Source organism: Hippoglossus hippoglossus, chromosome 7 (genome assembly GCF_009819705.1).
Source record: "Hippoglossus hippoglossus isolate fHipHip1 chromosome 7, fHipHip1.pri, whole genome shotgun sequence".
NCBI classification, from domain to species: Eukaryota; Metazoa; Chordata; class Actinopteri; order Pleuronectiformes; family Pleuronectidae; genus Hippoglossus; species Hippoglossus hippoglossus.
Window position 1 is genome coordinate 14,385,166 of NC_047157.1, and position 20,190 is coordinate 14,405,355.

At 42.3% G+C, this 20,190-nt stretch overlaps 2 protein-coding genes across 3 annotated transcripts; one reads left to right on the forward strand and one right to left on the reverse strand.

Moving 5' to 3' along the window:
* The first annotated feature begins 1,610 nt into the window (after positions 1-1,610).
* lhfpl5b (LHFPL tetraspan subfamily member 5b) lies at positions 1,611-7,181 on the forward strand. Its single transcript, XM_034589723.1, has 3 exons — positions 1,611-2,190; positions 4,728-4,964; positions 5,881-7,181. The coding sequence occupies exons 1-3, from the start codon at positions 1,782-1,784 to the stop codon at positions 5,889-5,891; spliced, it is 657 nt and encodes a 218-aa protein (XP_034445614.1). The 5' UTR covers positions 1,611-1,781; the 3' UTR covers positions 5,892-7,181.
* Positions 6,127-19,385, reverse strand: srpk1a (SRSF protein kinase 1a). Of its 2 annotated transcripts, none has more exons than XM_034589722.1 (16): positions 19,238-19,385; positions 18,565-18,619; positions 15,114-15,244; positions 14,420-14,528; positions 14,192-14,279; positions 13,807-13,894; positions 13,209-13,315; positions 12,684-12,849; positions 12,573-12,598; positions 12,214-12,439; positions 11,709-12,101; positions 11,418-11,518; positions 10,444-10,551; positions 10,199-10,268; positions 7,782-7,874; positions 6,127-7,490 (listed from the first exon to the last, which is right to left on the reverse strand). In XM_034589722.1, exons 1-16 carry the CDS (start codon positions 19,248-19,250, stop codon positions 7,306-7,308), a joined length of 1,959 nt encoding a protein of 652 aa, XP_034445613.1. In that variant the 5' UTR covers positions 19,251-19,385; the 3' UTR covers positions 6,127-7,305. The 2 variants fall into 2 exon arrangements, with proteins under 2 accessions (XP_034445613.1, XP_034445612.1); XM_034589721.1 differs by lacking the exon at positions 7,782-7,874 and adding an exon at positions 9,071-9,163.
* Positions 19,386-20,190: the final 805 nt, after the last annotated feature.

Genomic DNA, 20,190 nt, shown 5'->3' on the forward strand with positions numbered 1-20,190 from the left:
TGAAATCCTAACAAGACAGTCAGCCGGTTGAGAAGCTGTCAAACGTATCAGGGATTACACCTCATTAGAGCGGCATTCACAAGCAGCGTCCCCCACATTCTTCTCTCCACAAAATGCTCTTGATTAGTCTTTTTTTTTATCTAAACTCTGACGTCTCCTCTCCATCTCATCCCTCTCTCTTTCAACTTCCAGAGCTGGTGGTCTCTCTCTTTCTACTCCCCCCCCCCCCACCAGCAGCTGATTGTTCCTCCTGAGCTGCAGGGAGCCGACAGACATCATTCCCGTGGAGAAGCAGGACAACTACTCATCCCTGGACCTCGTTTCTCCACAACATGGCATCATGTCATGTAGGAGGTCCTCCAGCTCCTTGTTACCGACTCTGACTCTCCCCGAGGGGAGACAGGCACAGATGGTGGCACGCTCTGTCCGGCTGCCCCTGTCAGCCTGGAGCCAGGGTTGTCATCCAAAACTGAATATGGCATAAAGAATGGAGTGAAATGCATGGAGTGAAACAATGTGTGCTGTTGTGGTTTAAAGGTAAATGTCAGTGTTGTTTAAATGATTTACAACAACAAAAAGAATCACTGATTTATACTGATAAATGAGAGGGTGGGGCTTCAACACACGAGATGTACTAATTCAGACTAAAATGTTATATACAAAGAAAAATTATTTGGAATACTTTATTGATAACTTTATTAACACTCATAGGTTTGGGCCTGTATATACTGTATGTATTGATCACATTAGTTGTGCTTTACTTCTAGTGTTGAATACAGTAACCTTTCAGCCTGCAGAGGAGACTTAACATGGAGGGTGTGTGTGTGTGTGTGTGTGTGTGTGTGTGTGTGTGTGTGTGTGTGTGTGTGTGTGTGTGTGTGTGTGTGTGTGTGTGTGTGTGTGTGTGTGTGTGTGTGTGTGTGTGAAGCTGGCTGTGTGTTTATTGTTAGTTTTGTCACATATGCCCCTGAGCTAAAAACAGACCTGTGGGCCAATTGTTGGTTCGTGCACCGGGAAGCGTCTAATCTCCCAACGGTCAAAAGCCATAATCTATCTATGTGATTTCATTTTATTTTTATTTTACTTATCAGAATAAAATCTATTATTGTGTTCCCGTCCCTGGCAGCAGGCTTTCAGATAAGCAGGGCTCCAATATGAAGACTTAGCTGGAACCATATTGAGTTTAATATCAGCAAACTTTATTTTAAGCTTCCTGAGCATCAGCCATAAAACCTTCAGCAAACTATCAGAATCAATATCCATGGGTTCACTAAATACCACTGTGCGATATTTAAGACCATTTCAGACTGGAACCAGTGGAGTTACCAAAATACAACAACAGCAGTAAAGGGAACTGGACCAGAAAACTGTTATAAACAGACTATTAATAGGTATAACTTAAAGAAAACTTTATTAATGCTTTTAACGCTTAAAAATGGTCCATTCAAGTTGACCTTTACCTCGAAGTAAATAAAAGTTGAAAGTATTTACTTACTTTCCAGAGTCCGAGGTAAAAAGTTTGTGAGCCCACAGTGCACCTGTCTGAGTGTGACGTCAGAACACGTCATGAATTAGTGAGGTGCTGTCCAGGGTGCTGAACCCTGAGGTCTGTGAGTGTGAAGCTGCCACAGCAGGTGTGTGTCTGTGTGTTGTGGCGTGAAGTCTCAGGACGTGTAGGTTTATAACAGGAGAGATAATCAGACACGCAGGGAGAGTTTCCTAAGAGCTGCGGGATCAGACTCCAACTTTTTCGTTTAGCTGTCCTTCTCCTCTCTGCTGACATGGATCTGCTTCCAGCGCAGGAAGCGGCTAAGATCTACCACACCAACTACGTGAGGAACTCCCGGGCCATCGGCGTCATGTGGGCAGTGTTCACCATCTGCTTCGTGATCATCACGGTGGTGGTGTTCATCCAGCCCTTCTGGATCGGGGACAGCGTCAACACGCCGCAGGCCGGATACTTCGGCCTCTTCCACTACTGCATCGGCAACGCGCTCACGTCGGAGCTCATTTGTAAAGGCAGCATGCTGGACTTCGGCTCCATCCCCTCACCTGCGTTCAGGACCGCCATGTTCTTCGTGGGCTCCTCCATGCTGCTGGTGGTGGGCACCATGGTCTGTTTCAGCCTCTTCTTCTTCTGCAACGCGGGGAACGTCTACAAGATTTGTGCGTGGATGCAGCTGGCCTCAGGTGAGAGACAGGTGGGCTACTATACCGCTGCACTGCAGTTTACTCATGTACTTCCATTTCATATTAGTGTGTAGCATAACTCTACTCCTTATGAAGTTGCTTATACCACTACCACAGCTACTACAAAGAATAATAATAATAATAATAATAATAATAATAATAATAATAATAATAATAATAGTTTAAAATTTTATAGCCTACTTATACTTTTGTCTATCTATCTATCTATCTATCTATCTATCTATCTATCTATCTGCTTAGACATTATTTAGCTTCTGCTTTCTTGGGTTTTTTAATTTATTCTAATCCTTTGACATTAGTTCTTCCTATTTTAAAGATAGTATTAATTGAGAAAACTCTGAACTCAACTAAATTAGATTATTTGTTAATTAATTTACCTGCTCGATCCTTCATAATTCATTAGTTTATAAGATAAGGAGAAAAAACACAAAACGCACTAATAGGAATTGAGGCAAAATTAAAAAAGACTGTGTTAATAGTATTGCAGTGTCATCCAGTCAAAAAAAAAAAAACACTAAGTTTAAAGTGGAAGTTTGAAAAGGAAACTGTTGATATTCTGTGTTTGAGTTAGTGTCAAAATCTTGGCCGGGGTCAAAAGTTACAGTCTGTGGAGAAATGCTAAATATACTGTATATATACGAATATGAAACAAAAATAAATTGCAAGTTTAAACCCCGTATTTTGTTCTACTATCAGTTTGTAATTATCCAATTTAAACGACTGAACATTCTCCATGTTCCAGAAAAGATCAAACAAAATCTTTTAAATCTTAACCCCCATTCTTCACCTCAGAGTAAAACCTCTGACAGAGGAGTGAGACCTGTGCTTCTCTCATGAACCCTCCTCTTGGTGACAAAGTCATCTGGTCGTGAGCTGCCTTCTCACATCTCTGGTTTCACACATGATGTGCTGTTCTTTCTCGATGTGCTGTTCGTCGCTGTGGAAGCTAATAAAGGATCTGGTTTCTGACACCTCTGCGGGCGGATTGGTTACATGTAACACAATCAGGTGTCGCTGTGTTGTTAACCGATCTAAACTTGTACCTGAGACATACCAGGGCCAAGGAAACGAGCCAGGCCTTTGTCATATGTACTTTAGTTGTATTGTATAAGGTGCAGGTATATCTAAGCAGTGGTGGGAGAAGTTAGATCCTTCTCTCAAGTAAAATTCAGTAATACAATGATGTAAAAATAGCTTTTTAAGTAATGATCCTGTATTTAAACTCCTACTTAAGTATAAGCAGAAACTCAATATCAGTAAAATACACTTTAAGAATGGTAAAAGTCTACATTTTGTGTTAAAATGTCTCCTGTGTGACCAATATAACATCATTTATATAAAAGAGATTGTTCATACAGATGCAACGACTTGTCAGCAGCATTTTTGTGGACGTATAGCTGCTCAGTTTTATTCCTCTAACTAAGGATCAGGCCCCAGAGGTTCACAATATAAATCTGAACAGTTGAGAGAGAATTAATGTGGCAGAAATAAATAAAAATGACATAGATCTTTTTGACTTTTCTCTATTTTTCTTATTATGTATTGTACAATTTGACCTCTTTGTGCCTCAAACAGCAGTTTAAGTGAAACTACCTCAGAAGTAGAGAGAAGAAACATCTCTTTGATAAGAAGCTACAATTGTTGTTTTTTGTGAGGAGCCTCAACCAACAATTCAAGAACACTACATTTAATTTTAGAGGCTTATCATGTTGATTTTTTTATGTAAAATCTGAATCTTAATGTAGAGTAACTATTTACTACATATTTTAAGTAAATGTGGTGGTGTATAAAGTATAATAGACTGGAATATACATTATTAGAATAAAGTACAAGTTGTCAAAACAGTTACACAGTTACACAGTGTTTTAAGAATAAAAACCAAACAAACATACAAATTTACATTGAAAACAAATAAAAACAGTCGTGAAAGAATAAAATAATTAAAACACTGAATTCAAGCATGACCAACCGCTCCAATAATAAACAGTAGAGTTAAATTTAGGGAATGTGGTACAATAAAAGTACTTTTTCGGCTTTGATTCAAAGGAAGCTACTGACTCAGCCTGTCGTATTTCCTCAGGCCCAGTGTTCAGGAGCCTCAGGGCTCTTATTTCAAAAGCTCTGTCCGCCTTAGTAAGTAAATCCCAGTTCACGAGTGTATACTTGTTCATTACTTTCCAGCACTCTGTGTAAGGGGACAGTTCCTTGATCTTTAGCTTGACAGTTGCTAAATTCTGCATTTGTACAGCAGCTTTGGCAGAAACCCAGAGGAAACTAAAACCAGATACAAATCATAACAAATGGAAGACCTTTTACAAGAATACACAATAGAAACAGCTCCACAGAGCATCTTTGGCCCTGCTGCACCATGAGTGAATGAAACCTTTGGCCCTTTATGGGGGTGCATCAACACAGGGCTCAAAAATACCTCTCTCATAATTATTAAGCAGTGTAATAGCACACAAGGGGTAATTATAGCAAGACTCTGCTATTTCTAAGTCCTCCTTCCCCCGCAGCCGTGTTGATGGTAATGGGCTGCATGATCTACCCGGACGGCTGGGACTCTCCGGAGGTGAAGAGGATGTGTGGCCAGAGGACGGATAAGTACAGCCTGGGGAACTGCACGGTGCGCTGGGCCTACATCCTGGCCATCATCAGCATCCTGGACGCCCTCCTCTTGGCGTTCCTCTCCTTCACCCTCGGCAACCGACAAGACAAACTGCTGCCGGACGACTTTGAGATGGACGGAGCAGGTAAGGGTTACTGCAAAACTGGTGAAGGCTGAGGGTGTGGAAGAAAAGAGGGAAGTGACGTCTCTGCTCTTAGTGCGGGGGGGGGGACGTTTTACCGGAGATGTTTTCCTACTTGTCACAGTTGGAACAGCACAGGTGCCCCAGAAAGACGACATAGTGAGTCAGGACTGTGAAAGTGAAGACACAGTTCAGCCATCTTTGATTTTATTATCTAAACCTGTGATTTTCCTACTGTGACATGTCAGAAAAAGCCTTTTTACAAATCATATCAAACAAAAGCTTCAAACAATAACTGAACACCCCCCCCCCCCCCTCCAGGTCTATTAAGTGACTATGTTGGAGCTTTTGATCATATCCCATGATCCTCAGCAGATGGGATTTGTTCAGATGTCATGAAAATTGTTGATGTAGGTGTTTTCCTGAGAACTTTAGTATTTTTATCTTTCATTGTTGTCATAGCTCAGGTGAACACTTATGTTGAGCTTATTATATTGACACTGATATTTATCCCACAGTGAGCTGGGATCTTTCTTTAATTGTATTTGCATATCCTGTCATGGGAGAGGTGGATGTTTACTTTATGTGTAGTTTTTTCTAATTTACTTAGTTAATTTGGGCCTTTTGACTATATTGTAATAATTATTGCAATTCAGTGTTTTATTTACTTTATATACATGATTTCGTAGATCTGTTCGCCAAAACATCAGCGCATAGAATTATCCATGTGCTGCATGTCCTGTCATTCTAAACTGCTCCTGCTTTCTTCAGTTATTAGAACTGTCTCTCTGCTTTAGTTCAAACTTCAGTTTGGATCTTGTATACAGTCTATGGTTTGGATGTCTACTGACCAGTGTTACCAGTTGTGAACGAGAATCAGAAATCCTTAAAATAAAGTTTATCGTCTTCTCTTTTACAGAAAAAAACTGATGGACACAGACTTTCAGAAGAAGCGTGGTGTAGTTTGAAGGTAACAAGGGTCAAGACGAGGATCTCGAAATTTCATGATGCAGTTTGGATCACAACTGTATCTATCATTTTTTTTAGCTGTACTAATATAGAACTCTACTGCTTCATTAGCAAATTATTAATAAAGTTATAGCAGTTCCATAATTCATGTCCAGAAACTAATAAAGACTGAAAAACAAGCATGACAGTCATTGTGTATTGTATGAATCTGTTTTATTGTATGTTGTGTTGTACGGTTTTGTAAATCGACAGCTCACACAAAGTCGATGCTCTTGAATCTGACACTGAAACAGTAAATTTCATTTTCACCGAGGCCTCGACAGAAACGTAAAGTCACTCTGATATGATCGGTTATGTGGCGTAACATCAGATCTCCTCATGTCTATGGTAAAAACAGATGTTAGTGAACTGTTGGCCACACATACAACTGAGCTCAAACACATCTTCCATACGTTTCTTAATAAAACACAGCTACCCAGCTAAATCATTTTTAGCTAAGATATACGATTTGTTAGAAACTGTACATAACTGTAATATACATAAAGGCAAACTCTTTGGTACAGATATATACAGTTTATTTTCACTTATTTTTTTTCCTTTGAATTGGGCTTCTTAAAATGCTGTATTTTCTGAAACCTTTCAAACACTATTTTTCCTGAATTGTAATAAGTGTATGAGAATACCAGCCTCCCATGAGAAAGACTGATCTCATTTCCAACAGGTAACTAACCACACTAACTACCAGGTGATATCTTGTGGCTAAATAATATGATCTACTTCAGACAGTGGATGTCTCGGTAAGAAAGTAGTCGTTACCGCAGTCAGTGTGAATGTAAGCCCAGTGTGCAACTTCCTAAACCTATTTTACAAATACAAAATGTATACCTTAGAATGTAATATGAGATAAAGTAATCCATAAAAAAGGAACACAGCACTAATGAAAATGAGGAAAAGGGTGACGGTGAATCCTTTTTTTACGGGGACGAAATGATCAATGAAGCTACATACCCTTGGTTTGTTGAAGTTTTAGTGCAGGAGTGTAACAAACAAGGATGAGTCACTAGCAGTACAATAACAGGTTTGCTTAGCCGGATGGGTGAACAAAGCACAGCAGTTGGAGCCAACGTAACCACAAAGAAATATAATCCACTCGTTTTCCTGACGTCATCACACCGAGAGAAGAACCAACAAATACAAAGCAAACATACACAGAAGCATTAGCTCAATAACAAAAACATAAGAAATCCAAAACGACAAAACAAAACAAAAAAGAAATAAATATTCATCTGATATGCCCAAACTGGAAAGTGATCTGTTGCAGTCTCTGGAGAGAGGAGGGAGAGGGGAGGGGAGGTGCAAGGGCTGGAGGTGTCCACTAGAGGGCGAGCCAGGGGTGGCGCAAGCACTCTGCAGCGGTGGCCCTCTTCTCGGGGATCAGCTCCAGCATGGGGAGCAGGAAATCAGTGAAGCACTCAGCTTCCTCGCGGGGCCACTCGTACTTGTCCACCAGCACCTCCAGCAGCCCCCACGGCTTCAGCTTCGTGATGTGTTTCAGGTCACCTGCAGACGGCCAGACACACAGCGCTGTATCAGAGGCACAGCCGCACAGCTTTACAGTGTGTGAACTCAAGACAACAGTTAAATCTATGAGAACAACATGGACATGCATTAAAACTATCTAGAGATATTTCATACAGGGAATACTTGATCTTTTTAAAAGGTTATATTCAATGTTCAAAAGGTTTTTAACAATAAATTAAAACAAAAAGGTATGAGCAACACTAGACCATGATCCTAAGGACAGACGGACGGAAATCTCTCCAAACTCGACACCAACACTTTTTGTTTTACCTTTCTTGGTGAAAAAATCCTTGGAATATTTGCCAGTCACTATGAGTTTGCGTGGGACACTCCCCAGCAGCTCTATGATCAGCGCTATATGGTCTACAAGGCAGGTGGTTGCCGAAAGGAAGAGGGAAAGACAAACAAGACAAACCACAGATTCATCAGACAGCGTCGGAGTCACGGGCCCACTGTGGGTGTGTGGACGGAGGGCGGAGGACGAGCGGCATCAGGCTGACGGCACGCACACGGGTCAGATTGTTGCAGAGGTCGGTGTGCACAGGCCAGATGTCAAACACAGACATGGTTCAATGACATATTCCTACTTTAAGGTACAAATGGCAGATGTGATCTTTCCGAGATCTGTTGAAGCCAATTCTATCAGAGCTTCACCCCTTTTCTTCTCTAATTCATTAAAGGGTGCAAACAGAATTCTGGACTTTTTCTTCGCACTTACATTTCAACAAATAAAAGGAATTCTCTAAGTAATGGGGAAAATTGTCTCAGACTCTCAAAACAGTTGTTAAATAAATGTCCATGGACTGATCAATTTATCAATCAATCAAATTTTATTTGTATGGCCCATATTCACAAATCACAATTTGTCTCACAGGGCTTATCTACTAATCATTTCTGCTCTACAAGAATCTGAGTCACTATGATTGACAGCTGAGTGATTTTGTTGCAGGTTCAAGTCCCCCAGCAGGCTCTGCCCTCGACACGTGCTCTAAAGCTTTACACTGAAACCAACCAGCTCCTGAACCTGGGTTCACTTTGGAGATGAGATATTTTTACCGATACCGGTATAAGATTAAGAAATTTTGGTGAAAACACTTTCATTTTATGTTAGGAAACTATTTTTATACACTAGACCTGTGCTTAACAACAAGCCATGAAATTTAGTTAAATTTCTCTGTGATTTACTAAATGTATTTGATTAAATTTGTTCGACTGCTGTGACTGACCTTATATACGACTCCCCTGTGGAGAGGAAAAAGTCAGGAGAAATTACCTAGCAGGGATCAGTACCATTCGTATCCAGCCAAGCCCTCTGGCAACAACAAGGGAGGCAACTGAATGTGCTTCTGACAGGCAGCTGTTGGCAGAGCTACTGATACTTGAATCAATGACTGATGACACCATTCAGACATGTATTGGTCTGTATTGAATATTTTGCTCACGGGCCTGTGCACACCTACAGCTTTGGTAGATGTGAGCGTGCCGACGGAAACCTTTACCCTCCTCTCTGCCGTCCACCACTGTTCCCACAGCAGGCCACAGGCAGAGGGGTGGCATACCTCTCTTGGTGAAGTATTCCTGTGAGTATTTCCCACTCAGAGCATAGTGACGAGGGATTTTACCGAGCAACTCTATCATGAGAGCGAGATGGTCTGGAAATGAGGCACATCAGAGGAGGAGAGGGAAGATAGGAAGTTTGGGAGAAATGAGATGAGATGGGGACAGGAGAGAGATGGCAAACAGTCGTGGAACAATGTATTAGGAACGATGGATGACAATGTGGTATGACAAGAAGCACATGTATGAGAATACTGTATTATTTTTTACACATTTACAAACATTTGAACACATATAGGCCATGAACTTTCCTTCAGGAAAACAAAACAGATAAATATATCATTAAAAAAGGCCTAGAGCACAGCCAACTACCCTATTTGCATTAAAGCGTGAACAGCAGATCTGATCCAGGAGGAGTGATTAGTAAAAAAGCCCATAAATCACACAACAGAGAAAGCAGAGGTAGAATGGAGAAAAAACAGAATCATAGGTGCATGAAGGTGAACAAGTCGATTCACAGCTGCAGCTGAAATGTGCGGATGAGCAAAAGCTGGAATCTCAGACTGACATGCCACAGCAGAAGCTACGCAACGAGCCGACATTTACATGGAGAACGCCTCAAGGAGGCGAACAAGGAAGCGTAGAGATTGAGTGATGAGGAGGTGAAGAAAGAGGGAGAGAGGAAATGAAGAGATGGCCCCGTCTCCAGTGCGGCAGAAATTGTGATTGAAGGTGTTAAGAGAGGACATAAACACAGGAATGTTGGTACTCATCATCACGTGAGTCACGTCCATATTTCTTTTAAGTTTGACATCACTGTAATGGAGTACCTCATTGAAGTGTTAACGCTGTGGAGATTTAAGCAAAGTGCAAAATGCTGTGCAAACTGCACATGAATTTGCAGTGAAGAACTTGCAGTGCGTGTTGTGAAATTATTATTAGACGTTTAACAATTCATATAACTCAGTGTGAGAATAAAAAGGGCTGTGGGGCCATTTAACAAGAAAAACATAATGAAGCTGTTTTACAGGAGCAATAACCATTTACCAACAGTGATAAAACCCTTAGAATTAACATTGTGCAATTATAACTGACAGAAAATAGAGCAAAAAAGAAAGTCCCAGCCTTACCTTCATCCCTGGAATAATCTTCCCCAGAATGTGGTTCAAACAAATAGTCCCCTGTGGTAAGCTCGAAGGCCTGAGGAGACAACACAATCATCATGAACACAGGAAACGTCACTGTGTATGATGGGGTAGATTTATTCCCCCACACAACTTGCTGCAATCCCATAATGAGCTCTACTGAGGCACACTATGATTGTTCTTCTTAGGTTGTATTATTATACAAGTTGACTGTCAGTGCCATCTCTCACCATGCAGGCTGTGCTCCATACATCTGCTGGTGTGCTGTATCCAGCACCAATGAGCACCTCTAAGGAGCGGTACTGCCGTGTCTGTATGTCTTCTGTAAAGTGCTTGTGCTGAAAGAGGCAAGAAAGAGATAAATTCAAAAGTTGTAAACGAGTGGAGACTCTAGAGAACCTTATCAGGGCACAGTCACACATATGGGAACGTGAAGCCATTATCGCAGGTATAAGTGAACTAAAGTTGTACTCCATTCAAAGCCATACTGTTGATTTGCTTTGTCACAGGAAACAAATGTTTTATTCGCCTCCTCGCACCCACAGATTGAAAGTGAATTGGAGGCGAAGGTTCCTCACTGCTAAATTTGCTCTCATACCGCATCTGCCCTTCCACATCATAACTTGAACAATATACTATATCACAATTGAAAATACTGCACAGAGCATTGCTCGCTCCCTCTAGACTTCTAAAGAAAGGTCGCTGTTTCAGTTTGAAACAGGAAACTCTGGGAACTTTGTAATACAACAAGGCCATTGTTCATCTCACACTCCTACCCTCAACCATCATGTCTGTTCCTCTAATATCTATTTAAAAAAATGTATTGGAGCAAAGCATGTGCATGCATATGTTCCAATGTAGACACTGTGTTAAATAGTAATGCCTGCAGAAAATAATCTAACACTGTAACACCATCAAGTACTGGCTGAGTGTCCTGTGTGTGCAATAGCCATGTCTTTGTAGTGTCATGTTGTTTTTCTCGTGTGATGTCTGTCATGGAAAACCTACAATAAATGTGTGAAGAGCGGTGCCAGGCCATATCCGCCATTCAGCATCTGAAGTGAATTAGTACACGATAGAAGAGCAAAGAGATGAAAGCTGGATGTATTTCTATTTTGGTAGCAAGATGACAGTGGATATGTCCCTCGCTGCAAGACTTCATCCCTAATCAGGAAATCCCTCAGGTCATTAGCAGACTACTCACCACCCAGCAGGCATTTCCCAAGTCTGCAATCTTGACCTTGATCTTGTCTGCATTGAGTGGCTCAAGGGGGTTAACTAGCAGGGCTCCTGCTGTGAGCTTGTCTGAAGGAGAGCAGAGAGAGACACACAGCAATAAGGATGGACCAGGAATCTAATAAACTGTTGGACAATCAATATTACAAAGTTCACATGGCTGAGCCTTTGTTAAACATCCGAGGCAGCCCAGCCAAAACAAACCACACCACAAAACCTGTTAGCACATAGTAGATATCTCATATTCTGGCCAACTGACCGTTTATTGGGCTTTCTTGGGTTCTATACTGACAGTCGGTTCCGTCCTCTCCCTCCTCCTCCAAAACGCTTTGATCCAGTTCTCCCTCCTCCAGCCCAGCAGGAAGGAGTATTTCAGGAACTCCACTGCTGTGAGCGCCCCTGCCTTCAGTCGGAATGTCCAGCTCATTGAGATCAGCAGAGTCCACACCGTTGGAGATGTGGTGGGCAGGGGACTCCTCGTGTTGCTCCTCCTCCTCACTGGCACATTTCTCTGTGGCCTCTGCGTTGCCATTGTGTTGGTCCTCGTCCCTCCACTGGGATTGTCTCTGCTCCACCTCCACATGGCCGTTACAGTTCACCTCCGGCAGCTCCTCTGGTCCCGCCCTCATGAGATCTGCTGGTGCACTGCTCTCTGACAGACAGACGGACAGGACAGGTGTCATTATTTTAAATTTCTTGAAATGGCTCATACCACAACACAACTTTAACCGGCACATATTACTCCAGTGACGTGGGCTTCTCACCACCCGTTTCCTCATTTCCCAGCTGCTGAAGAGACACCTGTCTGAGAGGGGCACACACTCGCCCCTTTGGAGACTGTGGATCCTCATCTTCATCATCTTCCTCCTCTCGTGTCTCTGTGGTCTTATCCATTTCCTGCAGGTCCATAATGCACTTCTCCAACAGTTCGGCTTGACGCTTCTGCTTCTTTTTTAACTTCTTCTTCTTGTTCTTGGACATTTTTACCGTCTGTCAGCGATAAACACAGGGAATTAAATGAGGCTCGCACTCAGCTAAATAGTTTTAGGACTGCTTTAAAATTCTGTTATGCAGCTACATGGGAGTCAACCAAAAGTAAATAATAATAACAAAAGGTTTGTACCTGTTTTGGAGCAGGTGCTGTGCTTACTGAAAAGAGAATATCAGATGAGTACAAACTGTTATCAGACTGTGCTCATGAATAAACATTTGAACGCGTGCGTTTGTCTCGTACTTGCTGAACCAGAGGGAGGTGGCGCCCCAGTCCTCTGCCACTCTGTAGCTTCGGCTGCGAGTTTCCGGACGTAAGGCTCATCAACACTCATCAGGATGTTTTCTGGCTTGATGTCTGTGTGGATGATCTGACACTTTGTGTGCAGATAGTCCAGACCTTGGAGTACCTAGAAAATGAATGTGTCAAAACGTTTATAAAAAGGAAATGCCTAAACCTCTTTTACACCAAAATTAGCAGGTATACGGGGGTCGACTCCTTTCACATTGCCAGCAGAGGAAGGGGCTTCAGTGGCAACATAGGCCACAATTACTGAATCTTTCGTTCTATCACAAAAGCTCCTTGGCTAAAAAATGCAACACTTTACAATTTTCTTATTGCACGAGGCATGTTAAGAGGCTCACTCCCTGAATATATTTTCCATCATAACAACATGCTCTGGCCTGACTGGTTTCCACCCATTCACACAGCCTGGCAGCCACACAGCTGAAGCATACAAAAGGTGTGGCCCTGACAGTCTCGTGTTACCTGTCTTATGATGCTCTTCACACATGGCAGTGGCAGCCCTTGATAATTGGACTTTATTATCCACTTTAGTAAGTGATGCCCCAACACCTCAAACACCATGCAGACATCTGAAGATCACAGCAGTCAAGGTATAAACAATGTCCAGGTAAAGCCAAACTGAAAACACATTAGAAGGAATTAGCATTTAATGAAAAAGTCGAGGCTCTGAGGTCATTCACCTACGTGAGGCGGAGCATTATTTATACTGAAAAGAGGGCCGGTCCTGAGTCTACACACCACAGTGTTGTTCAGGAGTATCATATTACAGCTATAGCTATCCTGGTGGCATTCGGGGATCTAACTGAGCCAAAGTGTTGTGATCAGTGGAGGTCTGACACACAAGTTTCCATTTATTCAAACCGACACCTGCTGTTTACTTTGTTGCTTATACACTGCTTCCCAGCTAAATTTGACACTGAGGGAAGGAACAATCATTTCCCTGAAAAAATATTTTTCCAGGATTTAATGGGTTTCAGTCTTTCCAGTCGGAGGCAATAAAACATCTATTTTGAGTCAGAAAGACCAGGTAGGATTTGCATTATTTGGCTGCAAAGGATACGAGTCCCATTGACACCAGAGATCTTAAAGTCATCGAGCAGCTGCACCACCATCTCACGGTTGGGGTCATTGGGGTCAGAGTTTCTTACCTGAGGACAAAGAAAGGGATCAAATTACAAATATTTTACTGGGCCTGTACAAGATAGACATTAACATCCCTTTAACCATTCTGTAACCATGTATTACTGTTTATACACACGACTAAACAACTGAAACTTGTCACAAAGTACTGTACAGTCCTGTTGTCTTGTTCTGTGTTATAATTAACTGTAAAAGCTTTGTCTATACTTGTACCATAAAAACATGTTTGTGTAAGTTTACAGTTATTCCTGATCTGTGTGACATGAACTCATAGAACCTACTTTGTGCAGAGTTCTGCAACTTACAGATCTGAGGAGTTTGATCTCATCCACTGCCGTCTCCGTGTAGTGCTCTGCACTCTTCACCACCTTCATTGCAACAAACCTCTTCGCCCTGCAACCACAAACCAAAGAAGTGTTCACTAACAGGAAGCACCGTTCAAAGTCTTATCACAACAGTCTTAGTCAGCTGCTACTGTGTCTGTTATTCAACATCAGGTCTCAAAAACAAAACAGTAAAGCTTTTTTTCATACTGGATGTCCCGGGCGAGCCAAACAGTAGAGAAGTGTCCCCAGCCCAGTTTTCGGATTACATGGTATTTTCCGTTGTAAAGGTCTCCTACTTTCACATGGTGGTAGCCACCTGCAAGGGAAGAACATGCACATTTACTGGTTAGCTCAAACATTTGAACATCTCTAGTGCAAAAAACAATTATGACATCATTAAAGGTCCTACTAGGAACTTTTCATTTTCGTTGATTTTGGTTAATCTCTGGACAAAAGTGGTAGTGTTCCCACTGTCATCTGTCTTAAAAGCCTCGGTCCAGACAGCGTGTGCATTTGTTTTGGAAGGAGTGAAAAAAAAGACAGACGTAGCGAGTTCAGGACACACACCAAGAAAACACTGCGTCACCCCAACATGAAACAAGGACTGCATCAGTTTACATCCTCTTCTCTGACCAGTCTCTCTCAGCTCCAATTGCAGAGTGAGAGAGTGATTCCTGCGTGCATGTACCAAAATGCGACACAGGGCGGTGGGGGGGGTCACAGACATTGAGAATTTATATTCTGATTGTCTCATTTGCTGTTGTAGATCATAAAGAGGCAGCAGTATTAAAATAAGACCGTTTCATAACCAATTAAAAACTCATTGGGTTATAAAGAAAATACACTGGTTATTGTAACACTTTACCAGGTTAATCTGAGCACAGAGTGAGACAGGACTCACCTTTGCAGTAGTCATTAGGATCCTCCTGCTCCTCATCATCAGAGCCAAGAATCTCCTCAGGTTCCTCGGGCTCCTGAGGCGAAGCTTCGAGCTGGGGCGGCTGTCGGCTTCTGGGATTGGCTGGCTGCTGTCTAAAGGACAAACAAACCAACCATCGCAGACTTCAGTCCCTTTTTACCAATTTCTTTTTACCAGGCTTTACATGGACAATAATAATAATAATAACTATTTGTATAGCACTTTTCATTACAAGTAATAAAGTGCTTTACAACAAACAGTATAAAAGAGATGAGTCTTAAGAAGAGAGATAAAACAGGCAACTAGTCTAATTTCTTCTGGCAGATTGTTCTTAAGTGTAAGGGCCCTCATGGCAAAGGCTCTATTAGATACAGACGTTATTCATCAAGAGTTTGTGAATACATTGCTTTCATCAGCCCCCAGCCTATAAATCCAACCACACCTCGATCTTTGCTTTAAATCCGAGCCAGGTTGTTAATTTGAATCATCCACTGGGAATTAAGTTGTAAACTGACCTGAATATCATCGAAAGAAGGGATTCTAAGTTTCTGGCCTGGTCTGAGCCATTGAATTTAAGATACACTTTCAAGTTAAATACGTGTTAAACACCATTCAGAAACTTATATAATAATAATTACTTTAAACTTTTACATTTGCTCAGATAAATAAATAAGAAATGTCCAGAGCTAATCTACAATGCTACCGTTTTTTTTTTTATCTGTATATTTTTGCAACAAATATACGCCACCAACTCAACAGCTTCATTGCAGCGACTGTAAGAGAGCAATGCAAGCAAAATGACGTTGGTTGTAAAAATATTTTTCAATGTGTGCCAAGCCTTTCAAAACCTTCTTGCCACAACAGATCCACACTGATCATCCTCCTTCCACACATTTCACACTGAAGAACACAGCAATCTTCAAAAAGGAATCTGCGCCACAGGGTTCGTATCTTAATGCACAGCTGTCAGCACATGTCTGCATGAGAATGGCTTTACTAATTTTACACCAGACCTATTTCGGGCAAAGTGTCCGCTGTAAATCCCTGTTAAGGAGGAAAACATATATATAAACTCTGCTGCATCAAGACGTTTGCACTCAGTCATAAATCGCTAGAGTAAGCTGCATTTAAGAGGAAAGAATATATGCATCATCGATAAGAAAAATATTATTGCACAAGCTTGTGTACCACTGGTGTCCCACGGTTACAACTCTCTGTATTTTTGTCATTATGTCAAGTTGACGGACAGAAGAGACAAAGTCCATCTAGAGCAAGTCATAGAAGACTGAACCCCCACCCCACCCTGACAAGCAAGTGTCCTAGCACTATTTATATTTGAGATTTAGTACATGCAGAAAGGCTCGGCCCTGTGTGCAGACTTTTTCGATCTATATATTGATTGGTGTTTTCAACATAACTGCTGCTAAAAATCAAAGCAGGCATCACTATACAAGAGGATGGCCGGCAGTCATGTACTTCAGATTTATAGATCCATGTCTCATTTTAAGGTTTCTTGAATTTAGTCGTGCAACTCTCAAAATGTGAAATAAAAATATTGTGGTCCTGGCATTTCTTCGAAGCACAAGACGACCTTTTTATGTGAAAGATAATGTGTAACATCCTATAATCTGTTTGACAACAGTTCGGTTGCTAATATTAACTTGAAAGCCGGGCAGCCTGATGTTACTTCCTCCACAGAGGAGATTAAGGCAGCTCATCACGGTGGGAGCCAAGTGAGCAGAGAGCACACTGACATGAATTCCTAAACTCTCTGGTCTGTTAATGTCTCACAAATGAGCTGCTGGTTTCCACCTAATCTGCAAATTCATGCCATGACGTGGTTGTTTGAAGCAAAGAGGTTTTAAGCTTGTTTGTGCACCAATTGCAGAACAAACAGCTGCAATTTATTACTTAACAGTTTGGACTAAACATTTTTTAATGAAGGCTTTTTCCATTTGAAATCCATCTGCTACTCTTGCATAAGAACAAACTTTGTAATTAATAACGCATTTGTTGGAACCAATCGGACCTGGAACTGATCAATTATCTTTGCAGTTTTCAGACCTGGTTTCTCATTCACTGTTGACAGGGAGGAACCATGGCAACACAATCACGCAGATGTGGAGACAAACACTGTTCCAATTTTCTTCTTTTTAAAAAACAAAACATTGTTGCTGAAACTTTTATTGGATTCTCGTATTTCTTTGCCTGTGTGCTCTAATATTTAAATCATTCTACAACACCCTTTCACTTACCCTGACAGCTGATACACAACTATAGCCTGCTCACTCCGCCATACATCTTCCTAGATTACAGAGCGGTATTGCCCCTCAGTACACATGGTGCTCAGGATGCAAGGATGACCGTGACATGCAACGGTCCTATTTCAAGTCACATCTCTTAGTGTCTTATAATTCTTGTGGCCGATGGACACGCAAGTTTCAGCCATGAACATAACAGGAGATGAATATCTGCAGCGGCGCCTTTTTCAGTGAAACACCATGGTTCGGTGAGCTGATGTGGGCTTCTTCCTTCTCCTGTTATAAATATAGCGCAGGCTGTTATGTAAGGCTCCCGAGGACGGCGCCGATGGCATGATTAGTAGATTGTTAGGTACGCCAAAACAATCGGTATTTAACCTAACCTTTGGGTAGTGTAATTTATAATCTTCAGGAGTTGTACAAGGCAACTGGACAACATAGTGCATTTGTATGTGCAACTGCTGAAGATACCGTGACCTGAATGACATATTATTTTACAATCAGACAAATACAAAGCTGCAGGATTCAGACAACAACTATTATTATTATTATATGAATTGTTGCTGCTATCATTAATAACATCTTTACGTCCATAATTATCACCATTATTGTTTTCATTATAACAACTAGTCTGTCAGAGCTGAAACATGAGGGTACCCAACTGTTCCCTATCTCTCTCTCTTCTTTCCCCTCTTTTCCACCCACCTCTCTTCTCCCCATTTTTCTCTGCTGAACCCAACCGGTCGAGGCAGATGGCCGCTCACACTGAGTCAGTATATAAAATAAAATTGGATTGAAATAACAAATTGGATATTACAATTTCTGACTGGAGCTTCATGGATGACACTACTGTTCATCCACGGAAACAAATGGAAAGCTATGGAAACCAACCCAGTGTGCTCCGGATTCCTCTGAGATATATTAAGAAGCATTTCTCTCCCTTACCTCCGGAGCAGGCACAGACCAGAATTAGGTGGGAGTGCAAACATGCAGCCAATGACCTTCACTTGTCAGTCTCGCATCTAAACGGGTGGGCCACGTTCAAGACAACACACGCAACAACACCACAGGAACACACAACCCCCCCCAGGGAGCACAACACACAACATGCACGCTGGTGCGACGGGGATCAGGAAGAGAAAGGAGAGATGACCACTGGGAATCCCACTCACTTTTTGCTGGTCTTCTTGGCTTTCGCCCTCTTCTTCCTCGCCTGCAGTGCCAGAACTGTGAGCAGAGAGCAGACACACATGAACTCAGCTGGGGATTGTGCGGAGCTGACATTTGATCTGGGACTCGCACTCTCAGACACAAAGCCAGATGACACAGTGGGAGGTGAAGCATACAAACACCTCAGCTCCCAACCCGTGCCATTGTGGCTCACGGCAGATCGTGTTCACGGTTCTTTAAATCAAACCTGCGCTGCGTCTGTCACCGGGTTTCGCACCGGAGACCCTCTCGCGTCAAGTCACCGGGCTGCCCGCATAGGTTCATCTCAGCAACGCTACGTTTCATGGAGTCGTTTTTAAAAACACACAGGAGAAGCTCGCTGCTCGGTGAACACGGTTTATCTATCGCTGCATTGGCGTCGGTACGAGACAGAAGGAGCTGAGAAAGCTCAACGTAGCTCGCTAATCCTGTCAATGTCTCCGTTGAAGCTAAAGCTAACGGCTAGCGCAGCTCGCCCCAGCTCAACCGAGCGTGACAGACGCGTTCAATTGAATTCACACCCCGGACCGGATGCACGCAGCTCGGCTAAACCTAACGCGCGCCACGCACACACAGTGTCGGAGACGAGACACACACACGACGCCGCTAACAGTGAGTGTCCGTGCGGAGATTTACCTTTCCTCTCCATGTTGGCTTCAGCTTAGCCTTTAGCTACAGCGGGCAGTGATCGAACGCTCCGCGCATGCGCACTGCTTGGTTTTGCTCACGGGGTGACGCGGAGGATGAGGAGGAAAAGAGGATGAGGAGGGTGAGGAGGACTAGGAAAATGGGGAGGGTGAGGGTGAGAAGAATGAGGGAAATGAGTAGGATGAGAAGAATGAGGATGATGAGGAGGATAAAGAGAATGAGGAGGATGAGGAAAATGAGGAGGGTGAGGAGAATGAGGAGGGTAAAGAGGATGAGGAAAATAAGGAGGATGAGGAGGGTGAGGTCGTCTCCAGTGCAGATGAAGATGCAGGTCAGACACCTCCATGTCTGGATGAGTGCATCAGGAGGCCCCTGTGTGCAGACATGTGCTGTTGGGCCCCTGCTGTGGAACAGGGTTGAACCACATGGCCCCTGAAGACAGATCCACGATCAACCAGCTGCTGCCACATTTTAACATTTGTTTACTGATGAATCAACATCACGGACGAAGCTGATCCACTGTTAAACCAGGTTTCAGTTTTGAAATAGGATTTCAATTTATTTAGGGAATTTTGTTTATGTTTTTACCACCATTGGTTTCAAGTTTTGAGTTTTATTTGTCCTATGCAAGTTAACACAGGGTCAACAGCACAATGAAAGGTGTTTGACAAGAAGAAACCGCTCAGCTCAGCAGTGCAATAGTTAAATTAATAGAAAAGCAGGGTAGAAAGAGCTTACTATAAAAAAAAAGTAAAATACAATACTACAACTATATAACTTCAAAGGTGCAGTGTGACCTTCCTTGCAAATGAAGTAGCAACTTTCACTGTGTGGAGTTTGTGTGAATAGTTATTGCACCGTGTGTGTACCAGTTATAAGCATTCATAGCTGATTCAATATGGAAACGACAAGTCACATTTCAATCACATCGAAGCGTTGAA

Coding starts and splice junctions, on each gene's coding strand:
- lhfpl5b (XM_034589723.1), top strand. CDS start 1,782: ATGGATCTGCTTCCAGCGCAGGAAGCGGCTAAGATCTACCACACCAAC. Junction 2,191..4,727: donor GTGGATGCAGCTGGCCTCAG/GTGAGAGACAGG, acceptor CTTCCCCCGCAG/CCGTGTTGATGGTAATGGGC.
- srpk1a (XM_034589722.1), bottom strand. Junction 13,895..14,191: donor AGATCAAACTCCTCAGATCT/GTAAGTTGCAGA, acceptor CTTTGTCCTCAG/GTAAGAAACTCTGACCCCAA. Junction 12,440..12,572: donor CAGCACCTGCTCCAAAACAG/GTACAAACCTTT, acceptor TATCGCTGACAG/ACGGTAAAAATGTCCAAGAA.